The 22,135-nt window shown below is 32.2% G+C and overlaps 1 protein-coding gene across 1 annotated transcript; it reads right to left on the bottom strand.

Annotated features, from left to right (window-relative positions):
- Window positions 1-17,644: 17,644 nt before the first annotated feature.
- LOC145258074 (uncharacterized) lies at window positions 17,645-20,419 on the bottom strand. Its single transcript, XM_080115803.1, has one exon. The coding sequence runs from the start codon at window positions 20,417-20,419 to the stop codon at window positions 17,645-17,647; it is 2,775 nt and encodes a 924-aa protein (XP_079971929.1).
- Window positions 20,420-22,135: the final 1,716 nt, after the last annotated feature.

Below are 22,135 nucleotides of genomic sequence, written 5' to 3' on the forward strand. Positions count from 1 at the left end.
GTTAAAAAATACGGGTAGTAAAAAAAACAACAAAAAAACTCACCATTATTCCAATAAAATTCTTTAAAGACTAGTAAATACGTCTGCTCCGAAGAATGCTGAATGTTGGGTAATATCAGTAGCGAGTAGCAGTCAGTTACGTTTTTGCCTGACTTAAGGGAGATAACTTGTCCGTTTTTTTATTTTTGTGCCTTGACGCTATCGTAGATAAAAAACTGATAGTTTTCATTTTTTCATTAACACGAATTACGATGACGCAGATGTGCAATGGTATTTTTCTTTTTTTAATATCTTAAAGAAATACCTGAATATTTTTTTTTATTATACTATAAATCGGCATTATCCGATTTCGTCTTTTTTTTTTTTTTATATCGAAAAAAAGGAAAGCAGGAATTAAATATAATTATATAAACTGATCGACCATTAATTACTGGAACATTCTAAGCAAAAATTAAGCTTCCACGTAAAAAAAAACAAAAAAAAACAAAAAAAAACGTGGTTATCGAAAAAAGGATTTAAATTTTGGACTTTACCGGTAAATTACCAGATAAGTGATATTTTTTGTTGTTTTAAATTTGAGCATTTTATTTATTCATGTTTTATCTTCAATTTGTGATATATAAAACGTTTCAAACAAAATTAATTATTAAATTTCTAATAGACATTCCAAAATGGGGGGGGGGGTGAATTTATAAAACAACGTTTGTCTAAAATATTATATTTAGTTTATCGGAAAGAGCATAAAATTTTACATTCACCCTGAAAAAAACGTAAAAATTGAACGAATAGGAAAATTTTGATAGATTTTAAAAGTTTAAAAATTGAAAAATATTCATCTCATAAAAATCAATTGATTTCACTACGTAACAAAATGGCTTCCCAGAACGCACGCACGCACTTTGTAAACAATATTTTTTAAACAATGAAAAAATAATATTTCTATTATTTTTTAAACAACTTAAATAGTTTATTTTGGAAGCATATTCTATAAAGAAAATAAATAACCCACTTTAGAAAGAGAAATTACGAGTTTTCTATATTTTAATCGCAGTTTTCTGTTAGGGGTACCTGGTGGTTATGCAAAGGACTATGCAACTCATATCAATGACTGCATTAGTAAATTGGCTCAGGTACACTCTAAAATTTTTGGTGAACCAGCAATTAGCATAAAAAATAAATTAATTGAAAAAATTGGCTCGTGTTTGACAGACAGAGCAGCTGTCAATCACCGTACTGTAGAAATATTAGAATTGCAATGGGAAAAGCAATTAATAGAGCTGAATTGCAACATACATCCTTTGGAAGCAATTACAAAGGAGGTATGTATGCAATTGAAGCATTTTGAGGATGCTAGTGTTAGTGAGTTAGTCCTTAGTGGCAAGGATTGTATAGGACATCAGATAATTATGAAAATGTCTTCTCTTAGATATAATAATACTTTAGGTTTAATTAAAGAGTTTAAGGATTTCTTAGGAGATAAATTTTCAACTAAGGTAGTTCCTAGATATAGAGGTAATAGAATTAATATAATTTTTCATTTAGCTTTGGTTTACTTTACACATAGAGAAGAATTTTTATCATTTTTAAGGCGTTTTAGGAATACTAAATCTTTGTGCAAAGATTTAGAATCTGCCTTTGGGAATGAAGTAGCATACTTAGAGTTACAGGTTTTAGGTGTTATAGGTAAGCTTCTTTCAGGTCCTTGGATGAAAGCTTTTTACACATCCTTGAAAGATCAGTATACATTCACAGATGGGATCCAGATAGTGGAAGGTGTAGTTGATCAGTTAAAGATTTTAGTTCAAGATCCCATAAAAGTGTTAGAAAGAACTATTGATTTTTTTGGGAATCCAATTGACTTGGATGAGGATTTAGGTAAATTGATGAGGCGTCCTCCTTCCCAATATTGTGACTTGTTTACATCGATGATGAAAAATTCTTTAGAAGCTATCATCGGTGTCATCCAAAGGCAGTATACAGTTAGTTTTGCTAGGGTAGATAAATTAAGAACGGATGCTCTGGCCTCAGCTAGGTTACACACTATGGAAGCAGAAAGTGTCTTTGGTGAGTATAGTGGTAGGAAACAGTCCTCATCTACTTTAGATACTTTTACAATAAGCAATCTCATCAAAGCAAATAGAAATAAGGTTTTAGATGTCTTCCAGGGCGAAAAAAAAGATGTAGAATTTCAGGATAAATTAATAAGTTTAGCAATTAAACAGAGCACAGAAGACCATAAAGTAAATTCACAATATAAAAAAAACATTAAATACAACTGTTAAGAAAAGAATTTCCGATAAACATAGAAAACAATTAGAAATAGAATTTAAAAAACTAGAAAGAAATCATCCATCTCTTCCAAATAACCTATTGATAGAGAAGTTCCCAGATCATGTAGAAATTAGGGATATTTTGTTAGGCAGTATCATAGGTAGGAGTATTTTACATATCTGGGAAGATAATAATGTAGATAAACAATTCAACGGTCTAGTAATTAGTTTTGAAAATAACAAGTATACTGTAGAATATGATAAAGAAGATGAAGTAATTGAAGAGGTGGTATTAACTAAATACGAATTTGCTGCAGACTATGCAAATAATGAATTAATTTTTATCTAATTTTTTCTACATCCTTGACTTTTTCTTTTTTTTTTTTTTTTTTTTTTTTTTTACAAAATAAATTTAGTTTTAGTTGTAGGAAAAATCTTATTCTTAGTAAAATTTAAATGAATTGTTTTTTCCATTGGTTAATTCTAATATATAACTGTTAATGTTAATTGTACTTATTTTCTTGTTTTAAAATTATACTTTCATCCCGAATGTAAAATTAGTACATGAAATTTTAAATTATTTTTTTGTAAAAAAAAGATAATACTCAAACATTTTCTCCTGGATTTTAAATCTATCCAAGAAAATAAAGATTTTCTTCTTTTGTTGGTTCACAAAAAGTTATTTAAAACCTTTTATTCCAAATTCAACATGTCTGTTGGAAAAATGTATTTGTTTTTCTTGTTCAAAAAAATTATTGCAAACTTTCTATCATGTTTTATAAATCTGTCCAAGGAAATTTAGATTTTCTTATTTTATTGTTACAAAAAAATTGAATCCAAACCTTTTATTCTGAATTCAAACTGTCTGCTGGAAAAATTTATTTTCTTGTAAAAAAAAAAAAAAAAAAAAAAAAAATTGAAAAACGTTTTATTCTGGAATTTAAATCTGTCTAAAGAGAATTTATATTTTCTTATTTTGTTTTAAATAAAATTAAACTTTTATTCTGATTTCAAAATGTACGCTGGAAAATTTTATTTATTTTCTTGTTTTAAAGACATTTGCAAACTTATCTTAATTTTTTTCCCCTGAATTTAAAATAAACTCAATTTCTTTTTTATTTCAATAAATTCAAATGGAATTTCTGTCTTTCTGCTTAATTTCTCACATCTTTGAAGAATTTATAAGAAATTATTTGATTAAAATCTTACTTACATTGGAAAATAGGAAATGTCAATCCTAAAGTGTTACCTTCGTTTATTTTATACAAAACGGAATAAAAAACTTATATTATAAAGAAGACGTGTTTTGGTTTGTTATGATTGTTATTATTACATTAAATATTTGTTTAATCATATATTGTAAATATGAAGAATTCCACACTTTATTCATATAGAGTCAATATGAAGCCACCCTCGAAAATTCCTTTAAAATTACGGCCAAATCTGTTCATTGCAATGTGGCCATAAAGTGGGTGCCCATTTGACGTCACATCATTATAGAAAAGTGACCCCCCACTTTGTGACCATTTGTAAAATTTTTTATCTTGGAAACTACTAGTTTCGTTTGCTGTATATATAAATGGTTATTTATGTTTTCAGCGCCTCCGAAAACCTTTAAAAGTGGAAAATTTGAAGGAATATAATCCAATATCGAGATTATTAAGATTTCTGAATTAGTGGGTTTTTTTTACACTTATAGGCCTCCGTACATAAGTAAGAGATAATTTTTCACTTCCGGTGTCGTTACAAGTTGCTTTAAAGACACGCCGTCGTCGCCGTGTGTTGGAAAAATCCTTCCATTTAAAAATACATGGATTATAATACATAAATATGAATAAATTCTCATACAGGAAGATTAAAAGAAAGCATATCTTACTCATTAACCAGGTAAGTTCTTTATTTTGCCGTTAAAATAATTATCGTAAGATTCAAGTAATGTTATTGTTCGAATGTTAAGTGAAGAAATCCAAGGAAAAATAAATAAAATTGTTTATTTCTCTATTAAAGCTTTTATGATATTAAAATTTGGTCTTTGCTCGTTTTATTGAAATAAAATTTACCGGTTTAAATTACGTTTTACTATTATTAAAATCTGATAGAAAGATAGGTGTATATTCAAAATGGCGACTCCGCCTGCGAATGTCCCCAAAATTCTGATACTGCTAGTGCAGAGAGTGACCTGGACGTAAATAATAACGTTATTATTTAAAAAGCCATTCTTAACATGGGGAGGGGAGGGTGTTTTGTACCTATTCTATGCTTTAACCTTACAATTGAATAAAAAAAAAAAAAAAAACACACCATAAGACTAATTAAACTTGGAAATACGAATCGACACGGTAAGTTTAGGAAAAGGAATTATAAATAAAAAACTAGACAAAATACGGTTAAAAACTCGCTCAATATATGTTTCCGTGACATAGGTTGACATGTATTCAGTGGGTTTTTAACAGTATTTTGCACATTTTTTTATTTTCAACTCCTTTTACCGTGTTAAAGAGAGAGTAGGTCGCCATTCTTAATTTTCCAATACATCGATAAACATTGTATGTTTTTCGAGCTGAATAAACATTTTACATTAAATAAAAACACTAAAAACATATCCAGTTAGATAGAAAAGTAACTTATCTTGGCTTTGATAACATTTATTTAAAAACAATTTGCGCTTGAGCCATTTTTCTTTTTTTTTTTCCTCAGAAATTGGAAGTCGTTAGGTTTCAGAAAAATACAGTTTCAGGAATCGATAGATATAAATTTAGAAAAAGTTTCGGAAAAGTGTATGATATAAATTTAAGTTTCCGAAAAGTGTATATTACTGGATGAAACATGCAGAAAAGTATGTTCGCAATATCGTGACAATGTGATATTCGTTTTCAGCACACCCGAAAATCCCTGATGTGCTGAAAATTTCTGAAAAAAAAAAAAAAAAAAAAAAAAAAAAAAAAAAAAAATGGCTCAAGCGCAAATTGTTTTTAAATAAATGTTATCAAAGCCAAGATAAGTTACTTTTCTATCTAACTGAATATGTTTTTAGTGTTTTTATTTAATGTAAAATGTTTATTCAGCTCGAAAAACATACAATGTTTATCGATGTATTGGAAAATTAAGAATGGCGACCTACTCTCTCTTTAACACGGTAAAAGGAGTTGAAAATAAAAAAATGTGCAAAATACTGTTAAAAACCCACTGAATACATGTCAACCTATGTCACGGAAACATATATTGAGCGAGTTTTTAACCGTATTTTGTCTAGTTTTTTATTTATAATTCCTTTTCCCAAACTTACCGTGTCAAATCGTATTTCCAAGTTTAATTACAGTAGGTACGTGAAAGAAAAATTCAAAGTTAACATATCTCAAAATGGAACAGCTCAGCAGAAAGAGTATGCAGAGACCATTCTAATGATACTTGAACCACCTCTGTAGGACAAATAATAAGAAAGTTACAATTCTAAAGCTGAAATTTGAGGCTAATTTTTGACAATAGAATCAATGGATTTCCTTAAAGTTGTGACCGATATCAAGATTTTTCACAGTTATTTTGTCATAACTTTCTTATTTCTTGTCTGATTTCAAAAAGACAAATATCACTGGAGAAGAAAAATATATTTTGAAAGTTTATTAATGAATTATTTACAAGATTAAGAGGTGAAAGGGGATGCTGGGGCGGAAGATGCAGTCAATTACTAAGGCAATATTACATCCCCGCATATGAAGTCTGCTGCTAATGCTGATTTTTTATGTCAAAATAAACTGCAGAAGCACCGTTTTTTTATTTCTCATCATACAAACACCAATAAATATAATTTTTTTTATATTTCTCATGAACTTTTAGCATATAAATTATTAAAATTTCTTTTAGCATATAAATTAAAATTTCGGGTTTGTATTACTGTACACATAGATTCGGAAAAGTTGTCAAAAAAACAAATATATAACAAATAAATGTTATCAAAGGCAAGATAAGTTACTTTTCTACCTAACTGGATATATTTTTCGTGTTTTTATTCAGCTCGAATACAGTGTTTATCGATGTATTGGAAAATTCAAAATGGCGCCCGACACTCTCTTTAACACGGTAAGTTCAAGAAAAGATGTTATAAATAATAAACTAGACAAAATACTGTTAGAAATTCGCTCATTATATGTTACCGTGACATAAGTTGGCATATATTCGGTGTTTTTTTAATAGTATTTTGTCTAGTTTATTATTTAAAACATCTTTTCCCAAACTTACCGTGTTTAAGAGAGAGTGGCCGTCATTTTGAATTTTCCAATACAACGGTAAGCACTGCATGTTTTTCGAGCTGAATAAACATGTTACATTGAATAAAAACAAAAAATGTATCCAGTTTGGTAGAAAAGTAACTTATCTTGCCTTTGATAATATTTATTTGTTATATATTTGTTTTTTGACAACTTTTTCGAATGTGTACAGTAATACAAACCCAAAATTTCTTTTAAATTATTAAAACTTTTAGAATTTAAAGTTTGCAAAATGTGCATAAAAAATATATTCATGAAAGTTTTATTTTTTAATTTTAAAAATAACTCTTGCATTTTTTTTAATTGTAAATTTGTTTATTAGTTTATCATAGAAAAAAAAAGCAAAGTAACAAAATGGAAGAAAAAAAAAGCAGCTCGATAAAATGATAAAATAGAAAAAAATACATTTTTCCGGGGAGAAATGTTTTGGTTTAAAGAAAGTAAAATAATTTAAATCCTAAAAGTTCATTATGCTGAAATAAATTTTAATAATTTAAAAGAATTTTTTTAGCCAGCCGTAGTTTGGCGTCATTGCCGTTGTTGGAAAATATTTGTAAACAAAGTGCGTAGGTTAACGATATGGCGTTAGTGAAATTTTGAAAATTTTCGTAACGGCTTCACATTTTAGGTAAACTCAAAACCAATGAAGGTAAAGTCATAGGCTTCATATTTCGCACAAATAAGGTTTAATATCTATATTAACGAATATATATAGTTTCAAAACTATTACAACTTACCTTCAGGTCTAATAATGATGATTTAAATGACACAAAACTTCACTTCAAAAATTTTTACACTTCTACTGAACGTATGGAAATAGTTCAAATACCAGCATGTAGCGAAACATGTGTGCTACCTCATCAGTATCCCTGCAGTGTAGTTAACCCCCCGGATATAGGTGGTAGGGGCAAATTTATGACACATACCTCAGTGCACAGAATTACGGCTTACTCAAGTTACCAATGCCACTTAACCCTCGCAAAAGCCTTGGCATTTTCACATACCTAATTACAGTCTTATGGTGTGTGTGTTTTTTTTTTTATTCAATTGTAAGGTTAAAGCATAGAATAGGTACAAAACACACTCGGTAATCGTGAAAAAAGAGAGAGCCTGTTTCCTCCGTTCGACTATAGGTGGCGTTACTGTCTGTCCACCCAGTTACGGAAGCACAAAATCTATATAATGGCACCCTTGAAATAAAAATAAATGTTTTTGTTATATTTTAATTTTAAACATTTTTTTTGTTTTGTTTTTTTGCAAACATATTTACGTTTTTTGTTTGTTTGTTTTTGCAAACATATTTACGGTTTGGGGGGGGTTGCAAGCATATTTAAGTTTTATTTTTCCAAACATTTACGTGTTGTTGTTTGTTTATTTTCAAACATTTACGTGTTGTTTTTTTTTTTGTTTTTACGTCTTTGTTTATTTTTGGCAAGCATGAACTAAATATTTTTGAAATATTTTTCTTTTTGAAAAGTTTTCTTATGCACTTATTGTACCGCGCTATTTTTTAATAGTAGTTTCAAATAAGATTCAGGTTTTACAATATCCTTTTTCAAATATATATATATACTGGCGGAAAAGGTAAAATAAGTGTAGAAAAATTAAGAGAAAGGGGGGGGGTCCATAAAAAAAAACATAAAAGAAAAAACGTTGATTTTTTTTTTTTATTGTAAGAGCGTAAAAAAATAGTCGCGGAAAAACGGTTGTACCCATAAATATGTTTAGAAGAAAAATATAGCAAAAACATTTAGTTTATGCTTGCAAAAAAAAAAAAAAAAAACGTAAATGTTTGAAATAAACAAGCAACAAAACGTAAATGTTTGGAAAAATAAAACTTAAATATGTTTGCAAAAACAAAACAAAAAAAAACGTAAATATGTTTGGAAAAAAAACAAAAAAACTTAAATATGATTGCAAAAAAAAAAACAAAAAAAACACGTTTAAAATTAAAATATAACAAAAACATTTTTATTTCAAGGGTGCCATTATATAGATTTTGTGCTTCCGTAACTGAGTGGACAGACAGTAACGCCACCTATAGTCGAACGGAGGAAACAGGCTCTCTCTTTCTTCACGATTACCACACACTCCCCTCCCCATGTTAAGAATGGCTTTTTAAATAATAACGTTATTATTTACGTCCAGGTCACTCTCTGCACTAGTACCAAAACTTCTTAAAAATGTAAACTTAAAAAAATATTTACCGTTTTGACCACTTTATATGTTATTCCCCCCCCCCAAGAAAAAAAAACTAAAAAGTATTTGTGCGCAATAAATATCTAAATTAAATGTAATGTTTACAAATACTTTCATTATGAGGACGGAACTTCTAAAAAATGTAAACAAAAAAAATGGAAACGCAAAATGTCTGCAGAGACACGTGCTGAAAACGAGGCAAGCTCCTCCCCCAAAAATATGCGCGAACTATAATTTGAAAACGAGGCTTCTCTCTTCGAAGAAGAAGGGGGGGTAGTAATTTTGGCCATTTTGAATTCTTACGACTCGTAAAAAGTTAATATTTGGTATGAAATAAAGAGCATTTAAAACTACTTAAAACACTAATAAATGATTCAGGTAGGTTGCAAAGTAACTTTTATAGCTATTGTTAATATTTCTTTGTTGTATATTTTATTTTTTGACCACTTTTTCGAATCTATGTGTACAGTAATACAAACCCGAACCATTTTTGTTGTTTTTAAATTCCGCCATTCAGCTTTATGAAAGAAATAGAATATCGGATTATAAAATAGACCACCACATGTTAATGCGACAATGTACAAAAAAAATAATCGATATGGCACATATGGTGTCTGCGTTTTTACGTCTTATTAAGTCGTAATTAAACGAATTAAAAAAAAAAATAAGACCATTGAGAAAGTTTTAGCACGAAAACGTTTGAAAAAGCTCTAAAATGGAGTGGAATAAAAGAAAATACGAAGGAAAAAATTCGAGATGATGACGTCAAATAATGGTTGCGTAATAGAGTTTTACAGAGAAAAATTAAGTCCTATGCATAAAAATTGTTGTATTATACATATTACTTATCCGTAAACAATAGATAAACAAGATAAAGATAATTTAAAGAACAAAGAGATAGGAAATAGGAGAGAAAAAAAAAAAGAATCAAGAAATTCATTGGTATTTGACAAACACAATACGTGTCAAAGGAGGTTTTTAAGAATGAGCGGAAAAAAGTGCTAAAACCTCGACGTTAGAGATTAATTTTAACTTCAATAGTTGGAGCGTACAACCGTGAATAAATAAATGTTAAAAAACTGTCTGTATTGTAACTTACCATCTTGGATTGCTTTTGATTTGAAAGGCCAGCAGTTAGACAACGGCTTTCCATATGGCGAAAAAGGACTAAGTCAAATCACGTGAAGACGAATCCACGCGAGAACGACCTTCGCAAATCTCGAGCCGGTGCGTGATTTGTGGCGTTTTTTTTCTTTTTAATTAAATTATATTTTAAATTATTTTTAATAAATATCTTACAAAAATCACAGTTTTATATATTAAAATTAACAAATGTAAACATTTAAATAAAAAATATGTTATTATTCAAAAAATAAATATGTTTGTTATCTTTATGGTAGCTCTCATGTAGCCTAGTAGTGATGCATGCATGCTTGCTAATAAATATACCCGTTGATTAAATTAATGGCATATTGTAAGCTTTTATTCACAGGCATATACATATAACCGATTAGCAGTAGGTCTGTTTCTTGTCTTTATTACGATATCTTAAATCTAACTTTACAAAATAAAATCCTGATTTTGTACAGTTAGATTTAAGATATCGTAATAAAGACAAGAAACAGACCTACTGCTAATCGGTTATATGTATATGCCTGTGAATAAAAGATTACCTTAATATATATATATGGACTGCAAGTTATATTCGCCCTGTCTGGAAGCGAACCATATTTTTAATGTTTCTCATTTAATTTCTGTGTTTTATATTTTTTCGGCTCTACGATTAATTTCTGTTAGAAAGTGGCCAATATTAGACATGGCTTTAATTAATAATGCATCTGGAATTGTCAGGTGTTGGGTAGTATTTAATAATTCAATCCAACATGAAATTACGTCGAAAGTAGCAGACACCTTTTTTTATTTTGTGGAGAAAAAAATGACAGGTAAACAAAACTGAAAAATGGCGTAGTTTTATAATTCACAACCTGATGCTTTAATTAATTTTTTTTTTTTTTTTACCCCATGTTTTATTTAAATAATAATAACAATAAACTAGAAAGTTTTATTCGGACGAATTACAAAGAACTGTTTAGTTTGGAATGCGTTATCCATCCAATGCCTTCCTTCACACATCTGTTTCGATTTTTCGTTTTTATAAATCCATTTTTTTTTATCTTTATCTTAATTCTAGCTTTATTTTGCACGAAATAACGATATAAATCAGTTTATGGCACTTGTGCACTTACTGTACCGTGCTGAACGTTATTTAGAAAGCCATTCTTAACACGGAGGGTGTTCTGTAAACTATTCTCTACTTTCACCTAACAATTTAATAAACAAACATCGATGCTTACGCACTTTTGTGATCGTGCTATTTAAAAAAAATAATATTTTCAAATTAAAGTTTTACGATATCTCTTTTATATTAGGTGCCTCTACACTATTCGGACGACATTTTGTAGTCGATAAATGGAGTTTTCAGATTAAAAAAGCAAAAAAAAAAAAAAACAAACCCAATGGTTTCTACTTTTTTTTTGTCAATTCTGATAAATTACAATGGTAGCTTCTAAATTATGCAGTCGAAATTACCTGAATATTACTGAATTTAAAAAAAAAAAACTTTAATCGTGTTAGCAGGTGCACATTGCCGCCATCTTGTTTAAATCGAAACAGACATTTACCTCCCTTTTGAACTCTCCTGTATCTTACGATCATCTTGATCAAATTCTATTTTTTATTTTATATAATTTCTACTTGTCGATTTTCGTAATTTTTGGATATAATAATCTTAAAAATACGAGGAATACGTAGATCAGTATCAGAATTTTTGTAGGAATTTTTGACACCCCTAACACGAAACTGCGAATAAAATATAAAAATCTCGTAATTTCTCTGTTAAAAGTGGGTTATTTATTTTCTTTATGGATTATGCTTCCAAAATAAACTATTACAGTTGTTTTAAAAGTAATAGAAATATATTTTTTTTTTAAACAGTAATGAATTTTCCGAACTCAATATTTTTCAATTTTTAAACTTTAAAAATCTATTAAAATTTTTCTATTGATTCTATTTTTACGATATTTTCAGGGTCAATGTGAAATGTTATGTTCTTTCCAATAAACCGAATATAATATTTTAGACAAACGTTTTTTTTTAATTCACGCCCCCCCCCATTTTCAAGTTTCTCTTAAAAAGTAAATAATTAATTTATGCTGAATAGTTTTATATATCACAAATTGAAGAGAAAAGGTCAATAAATAATATATTCAAATTTAAAACAAAACAAAAAACCGTTTTTTAGAAATTTACCTGTAAAGCCCGAAGTTTAAAACCTTTTTTTTTTTTTTAAAAAACACAGTTTTTTTTGTTTTTTTTTAATGAAACCTTGGTCCTTGCTCCTTTAATTGAAAAAAAATTAGGGCTTGAATTACATTTTTCGAGGGGTTATAAGCTTGGAAAGACAGGGGGTCGAATAATTCACGCCTCTCATTTTGAAATGTCTATTAAAAAGTAAATAATTAATTTATGTTGAATAGTTTTATGTATCACAAATTGAAGAGAAAAAGTCAATAAATAATATATTCAAATTTAAAACAAAAAAAAAAACCCGTATTTTAGAAATTTACCTGTAAAGTCCGAAGTTTAAAACCTTTTTAAAAAAAAAAAAAAAACACATTGTTTTTTGGGTTTTTTTTTTTAAATGAAACCTTGGTCCTTGCTCCTTTAATTGAAAAAAAAAATTAGGGCTTGAATTACATTTTTCGAGGAGTTATAAGCTTGGAAAGATGGGGTGGAATTATTCACTATTTTCACGAAATTTCTGATACTGCTATAAACCACCGTTTTCATGTGAAATTCAATATTACGATTTCCGAAGTTTCGTCCTAATAGTGTAGAAATATTTTTTATTAATTTGTTAGCTGAAAGTACAGAATAATAGAAAATACCCCCTCCCATGTTAAGAATGTCTTTCTAAATATTTCAGCACGATAATAAAAGTGCTGTGCTGAGTATCCAAAGATCACGTACTACAAAATCATATTTTATGTTGAAGTACGGATGGATAGACTGGATAAAATAGTCCAATTCTAATTAACTCTGATAGCTTTTTTCGGGCCAAGATCAAAATGTAGTATATGTTCTGATGCTACTCTTCAATTTTTTTTGTTCCCGGTTAGTGGACGAGAAATCCTGCACGACTGAGACAATTTTTATTTTTGTTCCTTCTCCCACATTAAAAAGCCGACCTTGGTACCTTCGTGTCTAACTCTGCCCTCGTAGGGAGGCAAGTAAATAGGAACTTTGACAATTTTTTTAATGGTATTTTTTACGACCTGCCCCAGTGCCCCACTGCCCCAGTGCAGTAAACACTCCCAACCTCATGTTAAGAACGGCTTTCGGAATAAATACCCCCCCCAACTTTCCATGTTTTAATAACGGCTTTCGAGGTTGAGGGTTTTTTTTTTTTTTTTCAGAAAGCCGTTCTAAACATGGGAGGTGTTTATACTACGCTGTGGCAGGTCATAAAAAATACCTTTTTTTATTTAAATATCGAACAGATGATTCGGAGTGATTTTTCGCATTAATTTGCAAAATGATCAGATTTTATACCGTTTAATTGGTGAAGTCTTATTATTCGCTCAATAAATGCCATGGTAACATTTATTCGGTGGTCTTCTACAGTCTACACGTATTTTATTTTTCGACTTTTGAGCCATTATAGAGACTCAAAATATGTGCCTTGCGTGTTTTTGTTCTTGCGTAACACTCGACATTATCAGTTTTTCGAACTAAATAAACGCTTTAAAACCAGTTAGCGCTACTTATGCACTTATGTTACCGTGCTGAAATAATGTTATTTAAGAGGCCATTCTTAACATGGGGAGGGTGTTTTGTAATTATTTTTTAATTTCACCTAACATTTTAAGAAAAAATATATCGTAAAACTTGAATTTAAATTGAATACTATTCCCCCCCTTTTTTTTTTATTTTTTAATAAATCGCCCTCTTGCAGTTTAGATGAGGAAACTACGAGGACATATTTGGGGCTACACCTACTGTAAGAATGTCATTTGATTGGCTATTGAAATTGACATAATTATTGTTATAGAATTAAAAATAAATAAAATTGTTAAATTTTAATTGTTAATTACTTAATTACATTTTTTATAATAATTATGAATGTCTACATTTGTTGGAACTTGCGTGGCGGAGAAGGAAATCGGGTCAGGTATTTTCTCATCTATTAAAATATATCCGAGAACAATATCATGTTTGTTTCTGTATTAATGAAAAAAAATATTGTTTTCTAATATTGTTTTATTGGAATTTGAAAATCCTGTTGCAATAATTAAGTGAATTTCAATAGCTTCATTCAAATTTTAAAACATAATTACGTCAATTTCAGTAGCCAAATCAAATGGCGTTCTTACAGACGGTGTCTACCCCCAAACATGTCCGCGTATTTTTTTCATATCTAAACTGCTGTGAGAAATATTTCCATTCCCTCCATGTAGCCCTTTTTTGGGGGCGCCTAGCAGTGCATGAAAAAATATAAGCAAACAACAAAATTACCTTAAAATTGAACAGACGTCTTTATTAATGTAATCCTCGAGGTTACAAAAAAAATGCTACACTTTTTTCAGCTGTACATAACTGGCTCGGGTATAATAGGATCTTATGATCCAAAAGTTCCCTTGGGAGTATCAGAGTTCGATTTACAGAGTTAACAGTTTATCCAGAGTTAAAGTCCATCTTCTTCTCATTTCAACGTAAGTCGTCACTGTTGACAAGTTGAGAAATGTTTAACTTAGACTTTTCGTCTAAAAATGATTCGTTAACATCGGCACGCTGAAACACGTTTAACTTAGATTTTTCATCATAACGGTTCACTCATGCCTTGTTGGACAAACAAGTCCGAAAATTAATTAAACCCATTTTTTAGGGGTTTTAAAATCCCCTCGTGGGGAATATCTTGAGGCAAAGGCTGCCATATGGTGCGGCGGGAAGGGTGACGTCTCCTCCGTTCGCTGTCTTGTCGAAAACTGTCTCCTGAAAAACAAACAGACACAAATTTCGCGCCCAATCTCTTCCGAGTGGCGTGACAAATTATTACCCAATGATAACTCCGCTGCTACTGCTATAATTTCTCACACACTGCCAAGGGAGGGAATAAAAAGTAATGTGTTTGCATTACTTTTTTTGAAAATTTGTCGGTTAACTGACAATTACAATTTTTAATTATTATGAGCACTACAATAATATGTGTGTGTCTGTCCAACCCCTAAGATTTATAAATATTTTTTTCCAATAAAACAATGTTGATAAGTAATTACAATAATATTAAACACTAACTGATGAAGAAATTCAACTAATGATGTGTAGTTGTAGAACAATTGAAACAAACCCACTCGCCAACTGCGTCCCTCTGAGTAACCCCGAGACAATCAAAGTGGAACCACTCCTCACATGAGTCACAACAAATCATGCGAGCGGATCCATCATTGGCTTTGGAACAGGTAGGACAGAAAAAGGGGCCGCCCTCCTCATGGAAATCCGTAGTAGAAGGATTTATATTTTCTTTAATTTCTAAAGGAAAGATGTTTCTCAAGGAATGCACCTGTTCGCACCCGTCTTTGAGAACAACAGCAGATCGAACTTGATTATCCTTTCCTAAGATTAATCTGATTACTTTCCCCATATTCCAATACTGTCTTGGCTTATTTGGGAATCTAACAAGAACAATTTCCCCAATTGAAATCTTTGGGCTCTTAATGCACTGAACCCCAGCATTTGACTCTCGTAGTGACAAGAGGTAGTCATTATGCCATATTTTCTTAAATTTATTGATAAACTTTTCTCTTATCTCAAGAGAATGAATAAGCTTCATACGATTGGGGGGGGGTCTGGACACAATTCTTCTGACTTATAGTTATTCAACAGTAAACTGGGATGATAGCCCGTTTGTAAAAGATGATTAGGAGTCAAACAATTAGGATCTCTATCAGAAGAATTAATATATGTTAATGGCCTGTCATTCACCGCCTTAATTACATCAGAAATGGCGGTTAGGAATTCAAAATATTCTAATTTTTTCCTTCCTAATGCCTTTTTTAAACATTGCTTAACAGTTCCTATCTGTCTCTCCCACATCCCGCCATGCCAGGCAGCATACAGAGGTATTGTGCGATGTTCGACAGAAACTGATCTGAAATGTTCTTTAAAGTCATCTGATTCAAGAACATCAGATAATAGGACTCCAGAAGCCAAGAAGGACTTAGCGTTATCGGAGTAAACATGGGTTGGTATACCGAACAAAGAAAATCTAATAAATGCTAGAAGGAATGAACGAGTGCTCATGTCCGGCACTAGCTCTAAGTGTATGGCACGGAGGCTCATACATGTAAACAATAAAATATACATCTTATTTTCTGAGTCATTGTATCTCACTAAGAAATGACCAGTGAAATCCACTCCCACTTGTTGGAAGGGATGAATCAAATTTACTCGATGCGCTGGGAGGACTGAACCAGTAGGAGCCCCGCAAGATAACGAATTAATTTTTCTGCAAACAATACACACACGTAGTGCGTTTTTAACTGCTTGTCTACCCTGAGGAATCACAAAACCCTGACAAGCGCAACTTGCATAGAGTGGAGTTAGTACCTAAGTGACAGCAACCCTCATGCGCCTCGATGATAATTAACCTTGTCAGGGCATGCCTTTTTCCTACCAGAAGGGGAAATTTGGCCTCGAACGGTAGAGCTTCTGCATTCTGAATTCTACCTCTGGTCCTGATCAAGTTGTCCTTATCAAGAAATAAACCCAATGCGGCCACTCTAGGTGGCGCGACCTTAACCGAAGGTTGTTTTAGGTATCTAAATTCAGCAGGAAATGATTCTTCCTGCATATGAGAAAAAAGTAACAATTTAGCTTTGCTAAAATTGTCACATGATCGATGACGTACTAAATCGCCAAATTTTAGGACCTTCTCCAAGACCCTGATGATTTTTGAAAGCTTAGAGAATCTTTCTATTTCAATCGGAAATTTTCCCTCATAGGGGGGTTCACAATTTGAAACTAAACAAGACACGATCTCTTTGTTAGAATCTTTAAGGCAAGATAAGGAAGAACTTGGCCATTTAATTTCGGGCAAGTTCATCCATTCGGATCCATGAATCCAGAAATTGTAAAGTACTGTAAATTTAGAGGAGTTAATACCTCTGGTTAACAGGTCCGCCGGGTTCTCGGCGGAGGGAACATATTTAAATTTTGGGGAAACACCAAATTTAGTCAGGATTTCTTCAGAGAATTTTGAAGTTTCCGAAATCCTGTTCCCCACGAAAACGTTTTTTCTTGGACCTTTACCATTTAATACCCACGAAAGAGCAACCTGTGAATCTGACACGAGGTAAAAATTAATGATATGAGATGCGTTAAAAACATCTAAAATGTGTGGAACAACTTTGATAGCTAGATAAATAGCTAACAGTTCCAATGTAGGAAGTGATCTCCCTTTAATGGGAGCAACTTTCGCTTTCGCGAACAATAAATTACTTACAGCCCCTTGCTTCGCGTATATTGCAAAGCCATATGCTTGTTTAGAGGCATCGCAAAAACAAATAAATTCTGTCGGAATATTGTCTGACAGAACAAACCTAGGGAATTCAAACTCTGTCAACTTATTCAACTCCCCAGCTAGATGCTCCCATAAGCAACGAATGTTTTCTGGAATCTCCTGATCCCATGATAATTTTTGTTTCCATAATAGACTAACAATAATTTTACCCTGGACAGTGACAGGTAAAAGGAGTGACAGTGGGTCAAAAACACTGGCCACTTGGGAAAGAATCTCCCTTTTTGTTTTAACTTCAGAATTTACCGAAGAGGGAATAATTCTAAGAGAATCATTTAATAGTAACCCAACACCTTCTCAAATGAAGTAGCAGGAGTACTGAGTGAGTTATCTATTGACATTTTATTCCTTAGTTCAGGGTGATTGGAGTTGCAGGACTGTAATTGGAATCCTGCCTCCCCCAAACGCTTACTAACCAAGGTGTAAACAGAGCAAAGGGTCTCGTGGTCGTTACTTGTGGTAACGAGATTATCCACAAAAAAATTATTTAATATGGCGGACGATGCGATGTCGTTCTCATATTTCTTTGCGTGATATTTAAGCAAACAATTCAATATAAAGGGGCTGGCGTTGAACCCAAACAACAAAGTATTGAATCTATAGGTATGTAACTTATTACCTATTAACAAATGAAAACAAAAACGGTTTTTATCTTCTAACGATTTTAACTTAATTTGTAAGAACGCCTTTTTTAAATCTCCTAAGAGCACAAAGAGGTTCTTTCGGAATCCAACTAATAATTTCAGCAAATCTGCTGTCAAATTAATGCCCGCATAGGCAGCATCGTTCAATGATACTCCTCCCTTAGCCTTCAGGGAGCAATTGAAGACCGGCCTGATTTTAGTAGTAGTGTTTACATCCTCCTTTATAACAGGTCTGTGTGGAATCCAAATGAATTCATTTTGACGATCTGGAGGAACAAGGAATTCTTCTATTATGTCCTCCTCCTCATAATTCCTGAAGACTTGAATATAGTCGTTTAATTTATTTTTTCTTTTTAAAGACGAAGTGACTCTCTCGCAAATTTTCATGGACACGTTATGATTGTCCCTAACCAAGGGAAGCAACTCAAACTTCCACGGAAGGTCAACAAAATAATAACCTCTCCGCAGAGATATGGAGTCCTCGAACTCCCTAATTTTTTCCGTGTCAGTGATCGAACATTTTTCACCCTCCTCAATTCCGATTGAATCGAGAGATAAAAATTTTTCAATCCCTCTTTCGACATTCGAAATACCGAACAGGGATTCAAAGTTGTCCTCATAGGAACAAAGGGGGTTCAAAGCAGATTCAACAAGGAAACTGTCCGTTGGACTTAGTTTATCGTATTTGCCCTTGGGGGGAGGCAACTCAGACCTTTCATCCAAGAAACCTCCTGCCCTTCCCCATGGAATGAGGGTCTCATCTATCTTCCATGCCATACCTTTTAAACAGGGGGTGGCCCTTAAATTTTTAATATGTTGCAAAAGGTCCAATCCCATGATACCTTGCAACTGCGCACCGTTCTGGTCCCTATACCCAGGAACTAGCCGGTAACCATGCTCTTCGAGATTGTGTATTACAGCCTCAAAGTCACTAACTTGAAATCTCAAGTTCAGGTCAGTCAGGAATAGGGCGTCATAGCTAAAAGGACTTTGAAGACCTAATTTTACAGACACCCTATACCGAAGAGCACTTAAGTTATTTTGACCCGTAAGTGTATTGATCGGCAAACGAGTCCTTTTAGCTCTTACAGCACCACCGACATGGAGCTGCTCAAGCAATTTGGAAGAAAAAAACGACCTCTGACTTCCCGTGTCCATCAGAACAAAAAAATAGACAGGGCCTCCCTCTGATTTCAAAGAAATCTTGAAAATGGGAAAAATGCTAGAACCATCCGAAGGAAGCATATTTTTTCCCAGGAATGGTCTAGTCTGCTTGGGGCACATCACTGTAAAATGTGATTTAGAACCACAAGCATGACATGCATACGGAAAACCTGAATTTCCTTTGCAATCCTTTAATGAATGATTGCCCAAACAATTAGTGCAAATGCCTAACTTTTTGGCTTTCTTCAGTCTATCTTCATAACGAGGATAATTAGAGCAATCGCTCAACGAATGTCCTTTTACGTTGCACAATTTACAATATTTACTCTTAACGGTAGGAGACAGCACCGCCATCTTGGATTTTCCAACTGAAGAAGACGAAGAAGAAGAACTTGGCGCCATTTTTTCCCGCCCAGAATTTTCAATGGGGGTGGCGATTAATATTTCTAAGATGTCGAAAACCTTCGACATTATAAAATTGTAAGAGGGAATTCTCTCTTCGCTCCTACAAAGAAGTTCCCTTTTAACGTTATTAGGGAATTTTTCAAACAAGACATGGGCTACTAAGAAACCACTTGTCGAGTCCGGTCTAGAGAAATCCGTGTTAAAGGAATCGTCCAATTCACCCAATTCCGCTTTCACTTTTTTTAAAAAGAACTGTAGCTCCTGAATTTTCGTGAACCTATCAGGAGAGGAAAATATATCCTTATAAATTTTTGATTTTATTAATGAAGGGTCCAAAAATTCATCCTTCAAAATAGAAATTGCAACATTATAGTTGTCGGCTTTGATATCAAGATGCGATATTAAGTCAAATGCGCGACCATTTACTTTGCTTTTCAAAAAAATTAATTTCTCTGCCTTATCTATGTTGGCAGTGCAAAATTCAAATTTATTAATAAAAGTTCGAAACTCGAACTTATCTACATTACTACTAGGACCGGTGAAAGAAGGACAGTCTATATTAAAAGAAGCAGATTTGGAAGGATGGGTCGTTTTACTCACACTTAAAGCATCCAATCTACATTCTATACCTTCAGTAAACTTTTCGGCCTCCTGACTTAACATTTCTCTATCTTCCGACGAAGATTTAACTATCAAATCGTCGTAAAGTTTGTTGATATCGAGAAGCCAAATGGAGACTTTATTTCTTTTAGCTTCGGAGATCTCCGCTTCCTTTAAGGCACAGTCGATTCTTAATTTCTTCGACTCAATTTTGGCGGCTAATTCTTTCACCGCCATACCGAAGCCTTTAAAGGATCCCCCCCAGCAAACTTTGTTACCGTGAGGCAAAGGCAAAACCAAAGTAAAAGGAAACAACAGACCGAAAGAATCACACTAAATCGTCTACATAAAAATAGCACCGATAGAATTTAATCAGAAGGACAGGCACCACTTTAAATTTAAAACTGTGACAAGTCCCAGCAACAAAACTTTTTTGAAAATTTACCGATTTCGGTTTATTTAAAATTTAACAGATATTATTATTGTTTTAATTAGGTATGATTCCTCCTTTTTTATTTCACGACCTCGTGGGTCTTACATAAAAGGAAAGAATTACGATACGTTAGTAATATCAATATCGAATTAAAAATGTTTTCAACAAGAATTTATCTATTTATTTTAATATTCATCATTTTTCATTTTTCATTTTTTTTTTTGCAAGAAAAAGGGTCTACATGTGAGAAATATTTCCATTCCCTCCATGTAGCCCTTTTTTGGGGGCGCCTAGCAGTGCATGAACAAATATAAACAAACAACAAAATTACCTTAAAACTGAACAGACGTCTTTATTAATGTAATCCTCGAGGTTGCAAAAAAAATGCTACACTTTTTTCAGCTGTACATAACTGGCTCGGGTATAATAGGATCTTATGATCCAAAAGTTCCCTTGGGAGTATCAGAGTTCGATTTACAGAGTTAACAGTTTATCCAGAGTTAAAGTCCATCTCCTTCTCGTTTCAACGTAAGTCGTCACTGTCGACAAGTTGAGAAATGTTTAACTTAGACTTTTTGTCTAAAAATGATTCATTAACATCGGCACGCTGAAACACGTTTAACTTAGATTTTTCATCATAACGGTTCACTCATGCCTTGTTGGACAAACAAGTCCGAAAATTAATTAAACCCATTTTTTAGGGTTTTTAAAATCCCCTCGTGGGGAATATCTTGAGGCAAAGGCTGCCATATGGTGCGGCGGGAAGGGTGACGTCTCCTCCGTTCGCTGTCTTGTCGAAAACTGTCTCCTGAAAAACAAACAGACACAAATTTCGTGCCCAATCTCTTCCGAGTGGCGTGACAAATTATTAACCAATGATAACTCCGCTGCTACTGCTATAATTTCTCACACTGCAAGAGGGCCGAGAAAATTTATTTGATAGGTTGTCATCCATAGATACCGAAGTTTAATTCGGCTTTTTGTCATGTGCCAAACTCAAAGAATTACAGTGACAATTTTTACCGACTTCCACTAAAATTATTTTTGGTGTTTTATTCCAATTAAAACTTATGGAGACAATTAAAAGTAAAGAAAATACAGAAATATTTTTATTCTTTACAAAAAACGAAATGTCATATTCCTAAAATAACGTAATTTTGTCCTTGTACCCCGCCCCCGAAAATCAAATTTTACAACTGAGTTTTTCGTCGGCCATGGAGAAATCCCATGAAATAAATAACTCGGAGACAACTCAATTCGAAGTGTCGAGGTATAGAGTCAGCCTTATTTTCAATAGTTTAATAATGGAATCGCTAGAAATCGTGGTACTTGTTCAGTTTAATCAAGAAATTTTAAAATGAAAATATTGAAAAAAAAATTGTTATGGAATAAAGTTTTCATACAAAAAATCGCGGTACTTGTACACTTTTGCTACCGTGCCGAAATAATGTTATTTTGAAAGTCATTCTTAACATGGGGAGGCGAAGGTGTTTTGTGCTTTTACCTAACAATTTAATGAT

The sequence above is a fragment of the Euprymna scolopes genome, chromosome 33, assembly GCF_053919585.1.
Source record: "Euprymna scolopes isolate OS-2025 chromosome 33, ASM5391958v1, whole genome shotgun sequence".
Classification (NCBI taxonomy): domain Eukaryota; kingdom Metazoa; phylum Mollusca; class Cephalopoda; order Sepiida; family Sepiolidae; genus Euprymna; species Euprymna scolopes.

Bases quoted from the DNA above. Each gene is read 5' to 3' on its own strand.
- LOC145258074 (XM_080115803.1), bottom strand. From the start codon at position 20,419: ATGGCGGTGAAAGAATTAGCCGCCAAAATTGAGTCGAAGAAATTAAGA.